Raw genomic sequence first — 22711 nt, 5'->3', positions numbered from 1 at the left:
GTGGAAGGCGATTTTTGAGACCATCTGACATGAAGACGCTTCTTGAAGTTCTGCACCGGAGCAGATGTTTTCACAAGTAATGAGATGGAAGTGACTTTTGGTAGAAGAAGTGGTGTTATGAGAGTGCTGCCAGTCGCACATACCTGTGGACGTGTGTTAGGACTACCACTGGAATATAATAATTTTCTGGAGTTCCGTTTTGAATTGAATAATCTTTTGATTCCAATATGTGGATTATAATTATGTGATTACCCTCTATGAATATTTTTATTTTCATGTTTTGGGTCTAAGCGATTAAAATAGTTTCTTTTATTTTCAATTATCTGTGTCTGTTAGGTTCAAGCCACTATCAAAAAAAATTTTTCATTGCAAATTTTTTGCTCGGGCGCCAAAACGAACGATAAATCTGGATAAAATAATCCAACTTAGATTCGCACGTTCTGATACACAACTGAACGCATTCGCAGACCTATCCTTAGAAAAAATATTCGTCCAGTCGATAGAGAATAGAGAAGGTTGGCAACAAAGTCATTAACGTCTTTTCCGACTTCAAAAATAGAAGAATGTATTTTATGTACAAAAAATAATAGGTAACCTTTTGCTTGTGCCCACCCTCTTTTAGAACTCAAGAACCGCTACTGGGTGGCTCAAAGGGGTGAACTGCCCTTTAATTGTCCACTACCCTCCACATTGCCTTGTTTATGCCACAAACACCTGTGATTCTGGATCGACTGTTGACTACCTTCCAGGGGTTTGCATAAACTTACTCCCTTCTTCCACTCAGTGAGTCGCAAACTTCATTCATCACCACATGCATAAAACTACTCCTTGTAAAGACAATATATTATACCAAAAAAAATCATTAGCATTACATAAATCAAATGAATCATACAGGGTGTTACATGTCCGCATGTAAAAAAAAATGGGGTGATAGGGGGGTCAAAACAAGCACTTTTTCCAAATAAACCGAGGGTCCAACGTGTTTCGTTTGGAAGCCATCCCCAAAAAGTGGTGAAATTTGAATTTCTTATTTTATTTTTTTCTCAGCAACCACAAGAGTTACAAAGAGATGGGTGGCGCGTCTTTGAATAGGTTTTCGAATATGCCCTATCCGATTTTGAAATTTTTTGGTATGTGGGGGTTTTTGAACATGAAAATGACGAACCTGAAATTAGTTTTTGAAAATCGAAAAAAAAAGTTCCACAATTCTTGGCCGGACATTGTGTACGTACTTGATGAGTTAAGGAACAAAATTGCTGAACAGTTTTTAACCTTCATAATACCGAGCGGGGTACAAATGTACCCCACGCGCACCTTATGAGCTATAAGTCTGCAAATAATTTTTTCTGCTATTTCTCCGGCCTCCTATCTATTATCTATGATAATATATATGTACCTAAAAAAGTGCGCGTAGTTTCCTTCTATGAGTCCGTAATTATAATGAATTTTTGTTGCTGGGGTACAAATATACCCCGCTTGGTACTTAAAGCATGTGTTTTATTGCGCCGGCGTGAAATACCGCCCTAAGTACGTCGAATTACCGAAACGATGTGCAGTCAGTTCACTGCGTGTTTGTGCGTCTATTGTAAGAGAAATAACCGTTTTATTTTATAATAGTGTCAGATTTATAATAGTGTGAGATTTGATATTCCTGAAAATGAGTGAAAAACCTAAATTTCGTAATGAAAACAAACTTACCGATGACGAGTTGCTTCGAATATTAGAGACAGAGGAATTTGATTACTACTTTGAAAACGATTTAGCCTTGGAAGGTGCTGCAAGTGATATAGAAGAGACTGATGTTGTGGATGAAAATGATGAAGTCGATGACCTCTTGCTCATTGGTGATAATGAAGTGGATCTGGTAAGCGAATCTGTTTCTGAGGGCGGCGAGAATTTACGTTATATAGCGAAGGACGGTTCCGAATGGGCTAAAATACCGTACGTTACGAGAGTAAAAAGGGCAAAACATAACATACAAAAATTGCCATCGGGTCGAACACAATACAGTTCGAAATTTACATCTATAAAGGAGGCGTTTGATCTATTCTTCTCTGAAGATGTAATAAATATAATCTTGAGAGAAACTAACAGAAAAGCCGAATTTGTGTATTCCAAAAAAAACAAAGCGTTTGTTCCAATAGTAAAAGAAGAGATGGACGCTTTTCTTGGTCTTCTTATAAATTTTGGAGCTGTTCATGGTAACAAGGAACCAGTTTATGTTTTATGGAGTCAAGACCCAGTTTTGTGTCGTCCAATAGTATCAGCTTCGTTGTCTCGCAACAGATTTCAGCAAATAATGAGTTTTTTGAGATTTGATAATTTTGAAACTCGCGAAGAACGAAAAACTGTTGACAAATTGGCACCAATACGGGATATATTCGATATATTTGTATCGAATTGTAAAAAATCTTTCAATCCGAACGGTCATTTATGTGTTGACGAACAGCTAGTTCCATTCCGAGGAAAGGCTCCATTCAGGGTTTACATGAAGAGTAAACCCGACAAATATGGGATCAAAATTTGGGCTCTTGCGGACTGTGAAACTGCCTACACAGTAAATATGCAGGTTTACCTAGGTAACACTTTTCTTATAAAAATCTGTTGGTGTTTTTACATTTTGTTTTTTTTTAGGAAAAATTGGTAACAAACCAGAAAAGGGTCAAGGTCAGAGGGTGGTCTTGGATATGGTAAGCCATTTAGGACAGGGATATGGAATTACTACTGACAATTTCTTTACCAGTATTGAACTGGCAGATAAATTGTTACAGAGGAACCTAACACTATGTGGAACTTTACGGCGAAATAAGCCATATATACCTAGCGAGTTACTTCCCGCCAGGTACAAAAAAGATTTTTCAAGTATGTTTGCCTTCATGAAAGACAAAACACTGGTCTCGTACGTTCCAAAGAGAAACTCCGCTGTCGTTCTTTTGTCAACTGAACATCGAGACGACAAAATAAGTGGTGCTGATAATGATTATAAGCCTGATATAATACTACATTATAATAAAACCAAAGGAGCTGTAGACACGACTGACAAACTTGCTAAAGAATACACCACCCAAAGGAAGACCAACCGGTGGCCTATGGCAATTTTCTTCCATTTGCTGGATATTGTAGCTATCAATGCTTACAAACTGTGGATTCATGCTAACCCAGAGTGGAAAAAAGGTCGTTTAGATAAAAGAAGAATGTTTTTATTGGAACTAGGTCATCAATTAGTAAGAAATAATATTATTTGCCGCTATAATAAGGATCGTTCATTGCACGAAAAAATTAAGCAAAATATGGTAACCGTTTTACCTGAACTGAAAACAGATAAGGAAAATAGAGAGCAGGTTCCAAATCAGAAAAAAAGTGGCCGATGTCACATATGTCCGAGGAATGCTGATAAAAAGTCTAGAAAACATTGCGTCCAGTGTTCAAAATTCGTATGTGCCGAACATTCTAACATTACAACAATTTGTAATTCATGCAATAAATAAATTTATAGTTAAAAATTAATCAAACATGTACTTTTTTGTCTGCCCTTTATTTAAACAATAAATGTTTAGAGCTCCTGATACAAAAAAGGGGTGGGGTATATTTGTACCCCGCTTGGTATCTAATGAAAGTTTTTTACCATGGTATTACGAAAGGCTTAAAATAACTTTTCAAACAAAAGTTACTTCGGGTTACAAAGTGTCCGCCGTCTACTAGTGAGTGTTCTAATTTCGCATGTAGTTTGTTGAAAATGGATTTAAGGAACAACCATATTTTATGTTGCTTCGTTTATACGTTGATATTTATTCAAATTGATTGTGGGAAAGAATTTTGTATGTTAAGTAAAACGTGTATTTCAAAGGTACTGAATTCAAATCGTTAAAAAATTGGCTATATCAGAACGTAATAGAAAAACACGCGTTTATTTCAGTCGGCCTAGTAAGTTATTTCTATGTACGAGTATATTTGTGTATTCATACGCCGTTTGATACTTTAATATTTGCTTTCATATTAAAAAGTAAATAGCGCAACTCGTATAGCAGTGGAGACGATGTAATGAACCATTAACAGAATTCAAAGTTTTAATTTTTGTGTTGATTTACCCTAGAATTATGAGATTAGTTAGTTCCTCTCAACGAAAATTGCTTCTATTTAAAAGAAACATGCACCAGTTCATTAGTCTGTTTCAATGGAAGTGTTAGACTAATAGTTGTAGAATTTTTCCAAGATGGTATTTTTATGAACAATTTACATGCAAAAATAAATATCTATATAATTTGAATTTAACGATTTATGTACGCCAATTGGAACGTTATAAATTCATACTCTATTAAAATATACTGAATTGAAAAACCACAGAAGAATGTTAATTTCAATCTTCACTTAAAATGTTGTAAGTTTTAATTGAGACCTTTTGCAGGCATAATAAAAGCTTCTTCATATTTAAACGGGCAAGCATTACGACTTAAACGAAGATTAAATTTTCTTTGTAGTTTTATTTTACGATTTTTCAATTAATTAGAGGATAGTCCGCGAAAGAAAACCTTTGGAAACCGATTGGATTATTTAATGAAGGTAAAACACGTATTAAAGTGCTACTACCATTAAACTCGGTATGCGAAATTTTACATTACCTTACAGCTTTTCCGCGTGGAAAGTATTTTAAAAGAGTTTGTGTATATTTCTGCGGAGGAAAGCATTCGCGTTCTACTTGAACCCGTTTTTTTTAAATTATGTTTTTGACACTCAATTACGTGGAATGTACTGAAATAACATTAACTTTCTCGTGTTTCCATTAATTAAAGTTGACGTTCAGTTGAGTAGGACTTTGCGTTACGTAATTACTTTATAAGGTTTTTTATAAGATGAGTTAGAAAAGATGAGTTTTAACGAATACATGACACTCGGAATACTAGCGCTGTAGAGGAGTGGACTGTATTACTTGGTAATTAATCAAAAAAATACGCACAAAGACAACCTTATTAGTTATTAAAACAAAAATTGCCTACCTGGCTGTCCGCGCAGTAAGTGGATGATGGGCGATTTTGGTGCACGTTTTTCTTGTCAAGTATTTTGGGGGGTGTCACACACGAGAGAGAAAATGTACAGTCTCTTGTAAAAGTAATGTCCCTCGGATACCTGCCACTGTAGCATAGGCAACCAACATCCCAGCCGACTAGTTCAAGTTGGATTTGCGGGTGTGGGAGGTAGGTAGGTATCTAATGCGGTTCGTTTTCAGCAGGTATTCCCACAAAGATCTGCGCTGCTTTAATCTATCCTTGGTTTAATACAATAGAAATTTTTACATTTCTTTCAATTGGTTTGGTGCGTTTTAAATTTGGAAATAGTTTAGCTAAAATAATGACCTTTTACTTTTAATTTTTTCGAGTAGATTTTCTTCTAACAAAATAAATGTGATGATTTTGTCGTTTTATACTGACATTGAAATTGATGTCTCATTATTAATTACTCGGGCCTCCTAATGGAATGCGATTATCTGCACTGGAAGCGCGACAATGCCGTTCCTTTTGTAACTACCACCTCCCACTCCTTTCAAACCCCGGGATGACACCCGCGGAAAAATTCAACTGTTTTAATTATTTTTCCCTAATTTCTAATCATTTCACCTGCATGAAAAAGCCGGTTTAACTGGTAACTAATTTTTTTTGTCAAAAAATATACCTATAACCTGGACTAAATATCCTTATAATATGCCTACCTACTCAAAAATATGCAACGTAAAAGCTCTCCTAAACTAAATTCGATATTAAATCAACCACGACCAAGTATCACAAATGCATATCATTTAATTTCTGATGCTAGTTACAAAAGAAAGGTATTGTTGCACAGTGCACTTGTAGGGCAATTAATCGCATTCCATGAGGAGACCTACTCGCAAGTAATTATTAATGACACTGGAATTTCAATGTCATTAAAGGACAAGAATGTCACCTTTATTTCGTTAGAAGAAAACCTACTCAAAAAATTAAAAAGTGAAAGGCCATTATTTTGTCTTAATAGTCTCTAGCTAAACTATTTGCAAATTTAAAACGCACCAAACCAATTGTAAGAAATGTAAAAATGTTTACTGCACCAAGCCAAGGATATGCAGCGCAAATCCTTTGAGCTAATAAATCGATGGCATTCACTTTTATTCTACTAACTAGTATTTAGTTTGGCTAAATGGGAATATCTGCTGAAAATGAACCGCATTAGATAGCTACCTCGCACACCCGCAAATCCAACTTGGACTAGGCGGCTGGGATGTTGGTTGCCTATGCTACAGTGGTAGGTATCCGAGGGACATTACTTTTACAAGAGACTGTACCTTTTATATCAGCGCACGCGTTTTGTTGAGTCTTGCAGATCAAGTCCAAAAACTTCCTCTTGGCGAATGCGCGCGACTCTTCTCGGCGGGGACAATAACAAGGCTGTCTTGCTAAACGCGATAACATCGAGCCAGGGAAATTTTAAATTAAATATATTTTGTATAAATCTCAGTTTACAATTAATTAATAACAAAAATAATTTCTGATTTGACTGAACATACCGCCCACCTAAAATATCTAATATTTTATAAAAGAGAAAAAAATCCTAAAATTATGAAAATAGAATGAAAAAAAAATTATTAATTGTTCGGTAATAAACATAACTTCGACACAGGACGCCGCAGGATGCCCTTTTGCGTTTTTACGTTAACTACCCGCGTGACGCCGTCCGCGCCCGGAAAACACTCTATCACTCGTCCCAATGCCCAATGGAGTGGTGGAGAGTTTTCCTCTCGTATTAAAACAAGAGAATCGGTTTTAATGGCAACTGTCATATCATACCATTTTGATCTTTGATTAAGAGTGTGCAAATACTCTGCATGCCATCTCTTCCAAAAATCCTGATGTATGCGTTGGATAAGTTGCCAACGTGATAGACGATTCATTTTAAGATCTGTTAAATCAGGTTCTATGTAAGAATTTAATGGTTCTAAATTCAAAAAATGGCTAGGTGTTAAGGCCTTTATATCGTTAGGGTCACAACTCATGGCGCATAACGGGCGAGAATTTAGAATTGCCTCTACTGAAATTAGGACAGTGTTAAATTCCTCGTAAGTCAATATGTGAGAACCAACTACACGAGTTAAGTGACCTTTTACCGCCTTTATTCCCGCCTCCCAAATACCACCGAAATTTGGAGCCGACGGAGGGTTGAAATGCCATGCGATACCTTCATCTACAGATGCACCGCGCATTTTTTGCATCAGCTGTTTAGAGGCTCCTACAAAATTCGTACCACAATCGCTGTATATGTCAGTGACAATACCTCGCCGGGAAATAAATCGTCTTAGAGCAGCGAGAAAGGCATCACTAGAAAGCTCAGTGACGAGCTCGAGGTGAAGAGCTTTGGTGGCTAAGCAAACAAACAGACAAATGTAAGCCTTGATTGATTTACTACCACGATGTTTGCCCATAGTTACGAGATATGGGCCTCCAAAATCAACACCGGACTTGGTAAAACATTTAATTTTATTTACTCTAAATTTAGGTAAATCACCCATAAGAGGTGTGCAAGAAGAGGGATTACATTTGAAGCATCGCAAGCAGGAAGACAAAACCTTTTTTATAACTCTTTTCGAAGAGGGTATCCAAAAACGCTGGCTAAGTAAAAATTGAGTAGTCTGCAATCCAGGATGCAAATATTTAATATGAGTGTATTCTATTATAAGATTAGTTAGTCGATGGTCACTAGGCAACAAACAGGGGTGCTTATGATCATAAGAAAGGGGTGTATTTTTAAGCCGTCCGCCCACCCTGAGGATACCATCCTGATCCAAAAAAGGAGTTAGCTTCCGTATATATTTAGGGAGTGATCTAATGTTAGGAGTGGTTTTAGAAAGTTCTGCCAATTCTTTAGCAAACGACATTTTTTGGGATTCTTTTACTAGAATCAAAAGAGCTCTATCCAGTTCTTTCAAGGTAACATGACTCCTTTTATCAAAGCCTTTGGGGTCTTCTACGTACGAAACAAAACGTAAAACATAAGCACAAGTTCGAAGAATTTTCGAAAGAGAAGAAAATTTGGTAAGTAGATTATCCCATAGGCTAAGACGTGGGACTGAAGAAACTAATAATGCAATTTTCCTTTTTTCAAGATCCAAATTGTCATCACTCACTGTAGATCTTTCATTTATCCATGCATCACAATGAGATTTAAGGAAAGATGGTCCCGCCCACCATTTTTCTAAATGGAGTAAATCATGGGGAAGAAGACCTCGAGTGGCACAGTCCGCGGAATTGTTCTCAGACTTGACATGAGACCAAGAATCTGCCGATACTTTTTCCTGAATATACGACACTCGATTACTGACGAATGTAGTCCATTTGTGAGGAGAAGACCTTATCCAGGTTAGAGCGACTGTAGAATCACTCCAAGCAAAAATTGAGGAGATAGGTACAGAACCAGCAAAGGATTTCCTGACTGATGACATAAGATCTGCCAATAACACAGCTGAACACAGTTCTAGCCTAGGAATAGAAATTTTCTTCAGAGGTGCTACTCTAGTTTTAGCGCATATGAGATTAGTTGTGACATTATTGTCTTCAGTAACAATTCGAAAATATACAACAGCAGCATATGCCTTTTCCGAGCTATCGCAAAAGCCGTGCATTTCGCACAATTTCATTTGAGGAGGGATAATTTTGCGCGGTAACTGAAGATCTGATAGGGTTGACAAACCTTCTTTGAAAGAGGACCAATAGTCTCGAATAGAATTTGGGGCTAATTGATCCCAATCCAAGCCAGATGACCACAAATGTTGTATAACCAACTTTAAAGAGAGGGTAACTGGGGATAAAAATCCGAGAGGGTCAAAGATTCGAGCTAAATCAGACAAAACATGTCTTTTGGTGCATGTGTTTATATTAGTTTCTATTTTAAATACAAAAGAGTCATTGAGTGGGTTCCACTGTAATCCTAAAATTTTTATAGTGGAGTCGCTGTCTTTATCAAATGAGAGAGGATCTAATTGGGTTAGCGACCTATCCATATGTGAGAGCAGCAGCGGGTTATTACTCGCCCATTTCCTCAACTCGAAACCACCACACGAAAGTAGATTTATCAATTCCTGCTGAAGCAGAAGGGAAGACTCAACAGAATCGGTACCACTGACAACGTCGTCGACAAAGGTATCCTGCTCTAGTACATTCGATGCCTGTGGATACTCCGACTTATAGTCTTTAGACAATTGTCTGAGAGTCCTAATAGCCTGATAGGGCGATGAAGCTACCCCATATGTGACGGTGTTTAACTGATAATCACTGATAGGCTCAGATTTCGAAAACCTCCACAAAATTCTTTGATAGCAGCGGTGAGATTCATTTATGCCAATTTGCCTAAACATTTGTTTGATATCAGCAGTAAATGCCACTTGGTGAGTACGAAACCTTAATAGTAGCTGAAAAATATCCTGTTGAAGCTTAGGGCCAACGAGAAGAGTGTCATTTAGAGAAATATTATTGGCGGCCTTCGCGGACGCATCAAAAACAACACGAAGCTTCGTCGTTGCGCTGTTAGGACGAAGAATACAGTGATGGGGAATATAATAAACATTTGGAGAAATATCTGATGCAGGGATAACTTCCATGTGTCCCGTGTCAAGATAATCACGCATAAAAGCACAATAGTCATCATAGAGTTGAGGATTAGATTGTAGTCGCCTTTCAAGAGAATAAAATCGACGAAGTGCAATCTCTCGTGTATTTTCAAAAAAGGGTAGATCAGAGTTTTGAAAGGGTAGTTGAAGAATATATCTCCCAGAAGCATCTCGAGTATGAGTATCTTGGAAGAACTTCTCCGCGATCATTTCGTCTGGCGAGTGAGCAGTGCAATTAGGTATCTGTTCGAGTTGCCAGAACCTTTTTACCATATCATTAAGAGAGAAGCTTAAAGAGGCACAAAAGCTATTTGGGGTTGAATAAGAGACTGAATCAGTTACAGGAACACGACCCATTATTACCCACCCAAGTTGAGTGTTTAGCGCGATAGGCTTTCCTATTGACTGAGATATTTGTCCTTGTTTGACAAGAAAACCAAAAACGTCACCTCCGACTAACATGTCAATAGGGCCCGAAATATTGAAGGCGTCATCAGCAAGTTCAAGATGAGAGAATTGAGAAAAACAATCTGAAGGTAAATCAGAAGAGGGGAGATTTCCACAAATCTGTGGTATAACTGCAAATTCCAGAGAGAACTTTGTGTTCATTGCCCGTTTAGGAGAAAAGGTGCAAGTGACCTCATGAGAAATATTCGAGACGGTATCACCTAAACCTTTAACAAAAAGTGAGAGGGGACGTTTAATGAGACCTAAACGTTTACATAATTTATTGGTTATAAAATTAACCTGACTGGCGCTATCTAATAATACGCGTGCTTTTATGAAATTACCTCGAGAATCAACAACTATCACTTGCGCTGTAGCCAATAATACAGCTCCTTCCTTACGACCTTCATTGTACTGTTTAGTATTCGCCAAGGCCACAGGGTGTGATGGCTCTTCTGAGGTTGGAGGCAATTCTTGGGTTTCATTTAAATGGGGTTGAGTACTTTCAGGGTAGTCATGATGCAAAAGAGTATGGTGAGGCCTTGAGCACTTTTCACACCGGCGCCTAGAGGAACAGTTAAAGGAGTTATGCTTTAAACCCAGACAATTGGTACACCATTTATTGGTTTTTACAATTTTATATCGGTCGTGAGAGTTCTTATTTAGAAAATCTGAACATTTATAAATATTGTGGCCATTCTTGTGACAAAAGGAACAGGCAACCGTGTTAACAACAAAACTTCTTTTTGGTGGGGAATTTTGTTTTACCTCCTTAACAGCATTAACGTTAACAAGCGAATTTGAAACAGTATCTAAGGCAACGCATTGTTTTCGTACAAAATCCAACAAAATCTTAAAATGGTTATGTTTATTCTCTATGTCATCAAGTAACTTACCACATTCAAGTTCAAATCTAGTAGCCGTGCTCGAATCAATTCGATCGAAAAGCTTATAAAATAAAATAAAGTCCCACTGGGACACGGGATGGCCCAGATTTTTAATAGCTGTGAGGTTCTCAGTAAAAGTGTCAATCAACATTTGAAGAGATTTTGCATCACGATCACTCGTTAATTTTTTGGTTTTTTCAATTTCGCGCCAATGACTGACAGCGATTAAGCGATTGTTCTCATAGCGCCGTTTTAGAGTATCATAAGCTATGATATAATTTGCATCCGTTAATGGATTACATTGCACAATGCCAAGGGGTGGACCTTCTAAAGAGTTTAGAAGATATGTAAACTTTTCCACATTGGAAAGACTAGAATTATTATGAATAATTGAATCATATAAATCAATAAACGTGGTCCAATTCCTGATAGTGCCATTAAATTTTTTAAGTTCCAGCTTGGGTAGTTTAACGTGACTCGGCGTTGGTCTGTGAGTAATTTGATCAGCATTTTCATTTATTTCAGCACATATTGCCTGAATTGCATAAAAATTATCATCAAAACGTTGACGTATTTCTTGTTGAATTGCCAAATCGTCTTCGTCACCCTGGGCAACAATATTTAACACGTTAGCATGATGAGTATTAAAATCAGCCACAATGGCTTCAAGGGTCTGGACACGAATTTTTAATTGTATGTGATAGCGGGCATCAAGAACAGCTTTATCGGCCACTATTTTAATTTGCGCTAGGCGATCAACTGCACTGTCGCGCTGAGCAATAAGTCCTTTGAGTTTTTTATCAGCCATAATGATAAAGCTCTTAGACACAAAGATATATAAATTCAAAAATTCAACAATTGTAATGAAAAAAGCGTTATAAGTTAGCGGGCGTTCTTGACTTCTATTTTTAAAAAACTCTCAAACAGTCAGTGCACACTAATATGTGCTTGTAAATCAAATTCTTGAACAAAATTGCAATAAAGAAGAGATGGGTGCAATAAATAATTAACTTGCTAAAAGGAGAGAGAGAAAAGTCAAACATTTAATGAATAAGTGGGCATTTTCTGAAAAGAAAAGGAGAAACAATCAATTAATTAAATATAAACTATTCGCTAAATGTTTGAGTAATTATCAGCACTTGATATAAATTGCTACCAAAACCGATCGCCAATTTACGGGTAATTATAATCGACCCAGAGCAATAATGAACGGCGGAACTACGTCAAGCGTGTATGGTCGTATCGCCGGCTGCGTTGTATCGATAGCACAAAGAATGATATGGACGGTACGGGCTGTTTGCCGGCCAGTGATAACGTGATAAGCAATTTCCAATTTTGGCGAAAATTGTGCGTGATGAGATTTTATACGTCTTTGGATGTAAAACTGAGATTTATATTGCAAATCCAAATCCGTGGTCGAAGCGACCATAAATGTAGAGGAGTGGACTGTATTACTTGGTAATTAATCAAAAAAATACGCACAAAGACAACCTTATTAGTTATTAAAAACAAAAATTGCCTACCTGGCTGTCCGCGCAGTAAGTGGATGATGGGCGATTTTGGTGCACGTTTTTCTTGTCAAGTATTTTGGGGGGTGTCACACACGAGAGAGAAAATGTACCTTTATATCAGCGCACGCGTTTTGTTGAGTCTTGCAGATCAAGTCCAAAAACTTCCTCTTGGCGAATGCGCGCGACTCTTCTCGGCGGGGACAATAACAAGGCTGTCTTGCTAAACGCGATAACATCGAGCCAGGGAAATTTTAAATTAAATATATTTTGTATAAATCTCAGTTTACAATTAATTAATAACAAAAATAATTTCTGATTTGACTGAACAAGCGCAGTATTTTCAAATGTGAATTTTAATTCGTTCTATGAGAGAAGTGTCTTAAGTTGCCAAGATTGTAAATTAAATTAAATGACGTGTGTTACTTTTACTACCGGCGCGCCGGAATAAAATAGAATACGAGAAATTTTTTGTGTATGAAACAACGTGTAAAGTAATCGTTGTCAATTAATAACAAAACTTAAAGTAAACCATGGCATTGGGAATGGCGGCAGTTTCAGAAAGGCCCATTTTAATATAAAAAAAAATGAAGCCTCTATGAGCATAGGCATACTTGGTGCCCCCCATTTACATGCATACGTTCGAAATGATCTATCGTGAGCATTGAAGCTTCCAAGTAAATTTAGCAGATGGGCGTATCGTTCAAGTGTGTCGGAATCAAATTCTTCTCTAAATTATTGGAAAGCTATCCAGATGCTTATATTTCACCGATTCTGCCCAAAAACGCCTGTACTATCTCTGGCGTTAGAAACAATTATGTCTTTGTCTGAGGGTCTTAATTCCGTTCTCATCCATTGTGTAAACTTTGTAATGTGATCATTTGCCTTGTTCACTAATTCTTACTACTAGAGGGCTAGGATTTTAATCAGCGAAAATGCAAAATAAAAAATGACAAAAATTTAAAAAGATGACATCCCCTGATAGAACGATCAAACACAATATTGTTTCGTAGCCATTATCCCCCCCCCCTCCCCAACACTCTCCACTTTCATTATTACAGATTTTCCCATTTTACCACGTGCGCGCTTCAGATCACTTAACAGTTTCAGAGTTGATTGACCACCTGCACTTACGAGTGTTATAGAGTTCTTATTGCAATAGGAATGAAACCAAAGTAGCCTACTATGCACTTTTAAACCGAATTGTGTTTTATCTTCGTTAATGCCAATTACATTTTTAATAATTAAATAGTTCTTATTTTTGTAAGAGTTTTGCTAAAGAGAGCACCTATCCAGCAGATGTGTCACAGATTCAATAACATTTCTAGTTTGTGCGACATTCACCATGATACTTTATCTGAAATATCCGCCGTGCTTCGAAGATATATGTCACAGTGAAAATGTCACGTTACACCTGCTCTCTTTATTTTTCATGCCTATAATGTAACTTGCAGTTTGTCTACACCGTAATTTTGTTTTTTTTTGTTGAGATATGAATTTAATTATTTTGTTGTTTAGTTATGTTAAGATTTTGAGTTTTTGTCGTGTTTCTTTCTTTTTTCTTATTACACTACATAATTGCGCGTTAACTATTAAATATGTATTCTCCTGTTATTGGAATGTCTGTTCTGCGGGGCAATAAATCTCTATTATTATTATTTACTTTTGTCCGATAGTGATCATATAGAAACGAAGACGAATGACAAGTCACAAAATGCTAAAACAGTTTATTTTCTCATCCACGTATTGGTTATTTTGGTTTTACGGTCACTGCATTATTTGCCTGAGATCCGAATACATACTTATGTGGGGTTTGCCAACGCTGGTGATTTAGACAACACACAGTGTTTACCCCCAACTATATCGACGTGGATCTGACAAAAAGACGTAAGCGGTGTTGTACACAATTTGTGCAGTGATGAAAAAACTGATTTGTTGTTTATAGAATTTGAATTAAGTCACTGTCTTGATCCTAGCTACTTGAAACACGTTCTTGTTCAATACTAAAGAATTACTTTCTATGACAATTGCTAAATTTTCTTGTAATTTAAAAAAAATGTCGCTTAAGTCTTTTGTATCTGATGAGTGGCGTTTACGTCTCTATTTGACAGCACTTACGCGTTTTTGATATCTTACTAACAAAACAATTATGGCGCTTAAGCGGCAATTGCGTCTTTTATAAACTTATGAAAATTTTTTATTACTGTCGGATACGCATTTCTAAACTCAATAGAACAAATTAATATCGGAAAAACTGATTTCAAAAAAACAGTAAAATTTATTGAAAAAAAATATATCTCTCTATAAACTGACATGAACATTCAACAACGACAAAAATAGAAGGTATAAAAATAGTTTTTTTAGAGTTATGGCTTAAAATTCATCTTCTACATCCGTTTCTGGAAGAGTATCTTCAACGGAGACAGATGATTTTAAGGCCAAATATTCAAAATGATATTGACTGCTGATAACACCGGTTTTACACAAATTGGTTAAGTTTTTCAGCTTTTCATCATTAATAGGAAGCTCTTCGTGATATAATTGAGAAGGGATCACTTTTTTAACACTTAGTTTTACATTGTAAACTGGATCATCTATGCGGTAACCTAACCGTAATTTTACAACGCTAGGTTGACTGTCAAATTCAGCCGATTTTATTTCAGCAAATTTTATTTGTTCACCTGTTGTAGCTTTCAATTTTTTGCAATTTGAAATTTCTTTCCAGTTTAAAAATTCGGAATATGAAACAGAGCGAACAATATATGGTGAAGGTTTCTTTCTACAATTTCTCAAAATTGTAGGCCATTCAGAAGGTGCCTGGACATTCATTTTTCGTATATGTTTTTCAATAGTAGCGTGCATGCTATCAACAGGCATGTAAGTATGACCTGGTACGAGGAAGGTCAACAAAACTGTTTTAACGTTTTGAGCTTCGCTCAAAAAATATGAAATTGTAGTGAAAACAAACTTATTCTTGTTCTGCCCGGAACAACTGTCACAAAATAAACTTACGTGTTCATATAAACCTGATTTATCCACTTGTGTAAGATACCAGTAAAGGTGTGTACATATTTCATTGGATCCACGCTGACCATCTCTTTCACCCCATACAAAACAGTACCCAGTTCTGGTACCACTTTCGTAAATTGTGAAATTGTAGTAGGCATACTTTCTTGAGAAACCAATCACCATTCCGGGACCATGTGGTGTAGAAAGTACCTTCTGTAGATCAAAAGTAGCGACTATGTACTTGTTACTGTTCGATTTCTGTTGTTCACTTAAGAAAAATTCTTTTGCTTCGTCTTTCTCTTTAATGTGCTGATCCATACCCTTGTTTAAGTTTTTCTGTTTTTTGCGCTTCGGAAAGCTGAGAATATTTTAGGCATTTCACACACTTGTCTTTCCTGGGAACGTGAATGCCAATATTATATTCCTTGTGTATAGTTCTCTTGAAAGTAGTGTATGCTACAGGCTCAGCTTCTTCTTTCCGTACGTGACTAGAATACAAATTGTACAAGTTGGTAAAGGATCTAATATCGGCAGGTAAATAAAGTTTTGTCGTAGAACCTCTACAATAATGAGAGGGGACTGCTGGTAATGAATTAATAAACTTTCTTAAATTATTTCTTTGCGTGTTAGTGATTTTATGTTTGGGTTCGTGCTTTCCCCGTTGGTCGCTGAAGTCCGCTACTTTTCCTTTTACTGCCGTTCTTATAACTCTTTGTGTTATGTCTAGAGTATTTATAAAGAAATGTTGGCAGACTTTATACTGGATACCGTCACGTTTAGTTAAAAAATGTTCAAATGTCGAATTACGCCGAGAATTTTCTTTTTTGGTTCTTTTGCGTTTCACAGATTTTATTCCTACGCATCCATTTATAAACGACAATTGTTTATCGTGATCGCCAATCATCCAAAAATTGTCAAAAATTTCTTGACGTTCTACTTCGGAAAACTCATTGCACTTGTTCCTGCACCGATCTTTACGGACTTTGCATGGATTACATTTTACTTGTCTAGCATCCTTTGTTACTCCTTTATAATTGGTGTATGGGGCACCTTTGTTTCTATTTTTTTTATTTTGGGTCTTTTCAGATAACACCTTCCTTCTTCTCTTTCCCCTTTTTCCTGTTTCTATTGATGTTTCAAACGCACTGGATGAAGATGATACATTTGTGCTTGGGGCAGCAGAGGGGGAACATAATTTTTGATTATGAATCGCAGCAGCAGAAGGCGAAGAATTTGTATCATTTGGGTTAACGGTAGATAATTTATCATTATGAGTGTCCGTTACAACACCGATTTCTAAAACTTGAAGACTTTGGTCGGTATAGGTATAATGTTCTTCTTGTGGATTCATACCCACTAGATCATGTTCAGAGACTTGAGGAATAGTATCTGCTACTTCGCTAAGTAACACATCGCTAGTCAAATTTTCAGGTATCAAGTCATCTACAAAAATAAAGTCATGTTCGAGAGCTTGTAATAAAGGTTTTCTTGAAGCTTCAGTGCATAGTTGCAGTATTTTGTTGGTCCTGGCACTCATTTTATGATCTGAAAATTAGACTATGCGTAAGCGACTATTTTTAACAGAAACTTTAACACTAAATACGTCAATTAAAAAAGATTATTATGCATATAGGGTTTATTATTTTGAGACCTGTGGCAGATGTGCTTTAAATAAATGTACTACTTATGGAAAATTATTAATATACATACGGAAATAAAAATGTTTTATTTTTACGTTAAGGTAGCCATAAGCACTGGCGTTTACGCCTTTTATGAATAGTCATACTAAAAAGGCGTAAGCGACACTACCAAATTTTAACCTCTATGGTGTTTGTTTTACAATTGTATTCTTACTATTATTTATTAAATGTTAGCAAAATACCTTAAATATTAACTACACAGTTATAACTTACCTCAAAACTACTTTTTCCATTAAAAAACTACGTTCACAATACACGTTGACACTGCCGGTTACGCGTCGTGCAAATGACTAGCTTTGAACTTGCGCAACAACCCAATGGCGCTTACGAAAACTTTAAAGTCAAATAAATACATATTCTAATAGAATGTCGCTTACACTGACTATACAATATCACGCGGCAATTGCAAATTAATGTCTAAGAAACATAATCTCAATTTTGAATTTTTGGCGCTTACGTCTTTTTGTCAGATCCATGTCGATATAGTCACTTTTGAGCATGTGAGTTGCGCACAAGCGTGCCTAACTTCATGTCAATCTGTAATCTGTCATTCGTTTTCGTTCATTGGTCCATTAACTCCCGGTACAAGGTTCTCCAGTTGTGTCCATCCATGTCATTGTGAAGCTTACTCAAAAACCAGGTCGGCCTTCCCGTAACCTTGACAGGTGGACGTAGGATTAGGAATATTTTATTGAAACCCCTAGCTAGAATAATCTATTCAATTGAATATTTCCTCTTCAAGGAACATAATAGCGGTTACTTTCGTAGAAATGTAGATCGCCGTTTACTTGTAATTCATAATTTGGTCACCTCTTCAAGGATATAGATTTTCGAACTTAAATAACTTTTGAACCACATTATTCTAGTGTCAAACATTGTAGTCTCTGCCGGGATATGATCTCGATTTTGAACGCGTTATTCTTTTGGTTAGGTACACTGCTTTCCTTACGAAGCAGTTAACGTAAACGATTTTGAACTTGGTTAGAAGTCGACCGAAGCCTTTTATTCTACAACCCTGAGCTAGCTGGTCGTTTATGCGGCGGATTTGAGTTACAGAAGCGCCAGCCTAGCCCACCGTTACAATCCACAAAAAGTTTCTTGACGACTAAACCCATTAGAGATTGCAGCTTTAATCAACTTAGATTTCCTAATTTATTAAAACAACAGGCAGTTGATCGATATGAGCATTAAAAGGGAATAAATATTTAATGAATTCCAAAGAAAGAAAACGGACATAAAATCAATACGTGATTAGCAAATTCTTTCTCAAGCGACAAGATCGAAGAGAATGACACTCTCATATGCCCTTTTTTATTTTCGCGTAGGGCAACACGCTACTACTGCAATTTTACGATTAAAACCTTTTCATTATTTTAATTCACAACGCGGTACAGTATAAAATCAAAAAAAATTAGCACTCAATCTACGCGAAATATAAGTGCAAAATAAACGTAACAATTTTTACGTAGAGTGTAAAAGTTTCATATTTACGTGTTTTCCTACAAATGAACATTTCTCAAAGTCCTCCAATCTATTTTTTTTAACCTATAGGTACTTGAATATTTTGTAGCTACAAAATATTTATTTCATGTAAGCAGTAGGTAGAAACTCACCTTTTTAGATCGGATTATCTAGTAGGTACAGAATAAGAGAGGTGAAACCACTTACGGAATCTGAAAAAAAACACAACAAATTAATGTGTGTATGTACAAATTTTACCATACATCTTCCGTAGTGAAAGGAAAAATTCGCGCTTTGAAAAATTATGAAATTCGACTCATAACGCATCGCACTTTTATGTGGAAAATTTTCCCAAACAACGTCTAACTGACGCTCTTCGTAAGGGACACTGTATACATACACTTTTAACGTAATTCACTGAAGTTTTGAAAATTGTTACTCGTATAATAAATAAATGGCAGCATTTTTCGGATGTTCCGATTTTTTTGTGTTCAACCTTTAATAAACAATTTATTAGAATGTTTGTAGTACATTAGGAGGATTACAATAATCGCAGAAAATTATGCCTGAAGCGTGATACAAATCGTCGCCCTAGTGGTGAATAGTCCTAATCCACACAATTGCCATTTTTGAGTTGTGACTGTTAACATATTTTAAAATGTTCAAATTTCATACTGGTCAATGGATCTATAAGCCACTGACCTTGGTAATAGCATATTTACTAAATGTTATAAGCCACAGATCTTCCATGGTGAAAAGTCCCAAGCGGTTTAGGACTGTTTACTATGATAATACCATTTATCCGCGATCGTACTTCAACAGTAGTGAACAGTTTTAATCCACGTATTGCAAGTCTGGACAGGATTTCTTATGTGGTTTTCTTCAGTCATTCAGTGAGTGTTGCTGTGCAAAGTGCGTTTATTTTAATTAAAAATGAGTGCAACAAGCAAACTATTGGTTGAACTGGCACAACGGCAACGAAGGCGATTTCAGCTCCAATAGTAAAACTGAAGATTTAATTTTTGCTACGCTAACCCCTGAGCCACTGCCTGGTAAGTACAACATAACAAATTATTGGGTTAATTAACGGAATTGAAAAAAAAATATGTGAGGAACATTTTTTCATTAAAGTGATAAGTAGATCCATGACAAATCCTCTATTGATGTTTTAAAGGCAACCATTTCAGGTATACTGTGTATATTGTTTAATTATCTAATTCTATACTAACGGCCGGTTGCATAAAAAACACATGTTCAAATAAACCACCTATGACAATGAAAATTAGTCTCCAAAAGGTGATTTATCGTAACTGAATTGCGATTTTAAATTTTAAACATTTTTCCTCCACGGTAATTAAAAATCGAAACAAAAATGAAACAGGAGGAAGTGTTAATTGGCTAAAAATAAAATGGCTCCAATATAGAAAGACAGATTCTACGCGAATTTTTTATAAAGAAACACTTTCTGCTCTAGAATTTGGATCTATTCTAATTAAGAAGCTTTCCCCAAGGACTGCCGGCGGGTTAACCCAAATACTCCCAAAACTATTTTTTTTAAAAGGTCGGTTTTTTTTTATAAAAACCACTTATTTAGGGTATATTTAACATATTTTGTTAATAAAATTTTTTTTTTTGATATATAGTTTTCTTAATATTGACCATCCTTTTTAAAGGATTAGGGGCTAAGAAAATAAAAACAATGGTACATAATATAAAAATGATTTTTATTTAAATATAATTACATATGAATCCAGGAGAATAAGCCAAAAATAAAATATTAGATTCACAAATATCATTTTCTAAAAAAAACAAACATATTTTCTAACAAAAAAAAACTTATTGCGTATGAAACTCAAAAAAGCAATGTTTTGGATGCAAACCTACATTGCATTTATTGGACCTAAATTGAACTTTTTTGTGGCAATGGCGGCATTTTATTTGGCTCTCATGATAAACCACAAGATGATCTTTTCCATCAAATCGAGATAACTCTCTATCATGAGCATTGGGTCGTACAGGTCCTCGTTTGGTTTTCTTCTTGTGAGTTTCTAAAATTCCAGTAGCAAGAGATCTTCTAAAATGATATTTTAGGATATTTTTGGATTGCCATGTCAAGACAGTGACTAATCAGTGGAAAATACCACTTCTTGCCTCTAATATTAACTCTATAAAGACTTAGATTTTGGTCTGCTCTATCTACACCTCCCATATTTTGATTGTATTTTTTGATCATTTTTGGTTGAAGTATAGATATTTTTTCTTTTCTTTTTGAGAGAATCTTGATACAGTATGTGTTGGAAAAACAGATTCACAATTGGAACACATTGTGACGATATTATTATCGTTCCACTTGCATACTAAAATGTTTTCGGTTTTTTCTAAGGCGTACTCAAAACATCCTCTTTCTGTTTTTTTCAGATCTAAACCAGATTTTATTACAGGAACAGTTATTCTATTTTCCCTTAGAGTTCGTATGGCTTTTATACCTCTGTCCCTTAGAACTAATAGCAGATCCCAAGAAGAAAAAAAATTGTCGAAATACAAGTGAAAGGGTAGACGACCTTTTTCTGAAACAAGTTTGTCCACAAAAGATAGAACTACACTTGTACCCAAACCTAAGTCTTTGTACCGCTCGTCCAGATTAGTACTAGAACCTTGATATGGTTCGAACCACTCAATGTAACCTTTTGTAGTTGTTGCCATCCAGAATTTGTAACCCCATCTAATGGGTTTACCCCTAATGAATTGTTTCGAACCATGTCGCCCAAAATACGGGATCATGAACTCGTCCACGCTGTGATTTTCTTGCAATGGAGCATGTTCTATGAACTTTTGGCTCAGATGATTCAAAAGAGGGTTAATTTTAGAAAATTTGTTGTGCAAATCTAGATGTGTGTTGTCATTGCAATGTAGATTTTGCATAATAAAATTAAAGCGATTTCTGGAAATAGCTTCATATACAATATTATGGTGTGCGTCGGAACAATTTTCCCAATATAATGATCTTCTAGAGACGCTAGTGTAGCCACTATAAATTAGAACACCAAAAAAACACTTTATTTCATCAATGGATATATCTCCATTTCTATTGTGTTGTACAGCGTAAAGATTGGTAAAGTTAGTTATCATTTGCCATAGTTCATCATCAAAAAAAAGATAAAACATATCTAAAGTTTGAGCATTATTATTGGCAACGCATTCCTTTTGCCAGCTGGGCAACTTACTTGTAATATCTTCTTGTACCCAATGATTACTTTTTTTCCTATATTTTACAAAATGCGACAATGGAATGTCGTCGTCACTATCACTGGCAATATTGGTGTTGTTATCCACATCTGTTGCGGGATACTTTGCTTACAAATATAGAAATAAATATACGTTAGTATTTCAACAAGCAAGCTAAATGTTACACAAGGACCAGAATGGCTGACTGTTGCATCTCAAGGTTCATTGTTATATCTAAATGATAATAATTTATTTCATACTGCATTGGTGCTCGAGAATGAATTCCTTGCAATGCATGGTCATCACTGTCAAAAGAAACAAACATATTTCACAAATTGGCCGATCAGACAGTAGCCAAATTAAGAAATTCAGCTTTAGTCCCTTATGAAGTCGTTCTATGTCTCTGTAGAACTACGCGAATTTACATAAGATTGCGAGATCTCAACCGCAAAATAAGTTTTGTTAATTGTGAAAGGAAAGTAGGCAAGAAATTGTCTAAATTTATTAATACCTGCCTACGTTTATTTTTCCATTTAATAAATACACTCAGTTTTGTTAATTAATTTCCTACCTATTACTGATACTTCATATAATATAAAAGTAGTAATATGTTATTCTCTTCCTTATAAAATCATCATTTCTTAAGGTGGCAAATATCAGGCGGCAAATTTGCGCGCGTGACGTCACCGACTCGTCACATCTAAGAGTAGGATGCGTCGTAGCATACTTGTGTATTTGTATCATGGCCTGAAGTACACCTGTATTGCGAATACATTTAATTTCTAATGCTACCATTTTGTAGAGGCCGCTCTGCTGGTGCCATGTTTACTCTTTTCTTTCAATATC

The 22711-nt window shown here is 35.9% G+C and overlaps 3 protein-coding genes across 3 annotated transcripts; 1 reads left to right on the top strand and 2 right to left on the bottom strand.

Moving 5' to 3' along the window:
• The first annotated feature begins 2043 nt into the window (after positions 1 to 2043).
• Positions 2044 to 3520, top strand: LOC116160435 (piggyBac transposable element-derived protein 4-like). Its single transcript, XM_031473628.1, has 2 exons — positions 2044 to 2579; positions 2635 to 3520. Exons 1-2 carry the CDS (start codon positions 2156 to 2158, stop codon positions 3486 to 3488), a joined length of 1278 nt encoding a protein of 425 aa, XP_031329488.1. The 5' UTR covers positions 2044 to 2155; the 3' UTR covers positions 3489 to 3520.
• Positions 3521 to 6613: 3093 nt separating this feature from the next.
• Positions 6614 to 11770, bottom strand: LOC116163923. The gene has a single exon (XM_031478055.1). It carries the CDS (start codon positions 11768 to 11770, stop codon positions 6614 to 6616), a length of 5157 nt encoding a protein of 1718 aa, XP_031333915.1.
• A 4010-nt stretch (positions 11771 to 15780) lies between these two features.
• On the bottom strand, positions 15781 to 17512 carry LOC116163915. Its single transcript, XM_031478046.1, has 2 exons — positions 17393 to 17512; positions 15781 to 17024 (listed from the first exon to the last, which is right to left on the bottom strand). The coding sequence occupies exon 2, from the start codon at positions 17014 to 17016 to the stop codon at positions 15781 to 15783; it is 1236 nt and encodes a 411-aa protein (XP_031333906.1). The 5' UTR covers positions 17017 to 17024; positions 17393 to 17512.
• Between the last annotated feature and the right edge of the window lie 5199 nt (positions 17513 to 22711).

This window comes from Photinus pyralis, unplaced genomic scaffold (assembly GCF_008802855.1).
Source record: "Photinus pyralis isolate 1611_PpyrPB1 unplaced genomic scaffold, Ppyr1.3 Ppyr1.4_LG1, whole genome shotgun sequence".
Classification (NCBI taxonomy): domain Eukaryota; kingdom Metazoa; phylum Arthropoda; class Insecta; order Coleoptera; family Lampyridae; genus Photinus; species Photinus pyralis.
The sequence above is the reverse complement of the archived record's forward strand: the minus strand, read 5'-3'. Positions and strand labels throughout refer to the sequence as shown.

Coding starts and splice junctions, on each gene's coding strand:
- LOC116160435 (XM_031473628.1), top strand. CDS start 2,156: ATGGACGCTTTTCTTGGTCTTCTTATAAATTTTGGAGCTGTTCATGGT. Junction 2,580..2,634: donor AAATATGCAGGTTTACCTAG/GTAACACTTTTC, acceptor GTTTTTTTTTAG/GAAAAATTGGTAACAAACCA.
- LOC116163923 (XM_031478055.1), bottom strand. CDS start 11,770: ATGGCTGATAAAAAACTCAAAGGACTTATTGCTCAGCGCGACAGTGCA.
- LOC116163915 (XM_031478046.1), bottom strand. CDS start 17,016: ATGAGTGCCAGGACCAACAAAATACTGCAACTATGCACTGAAGCTTCA.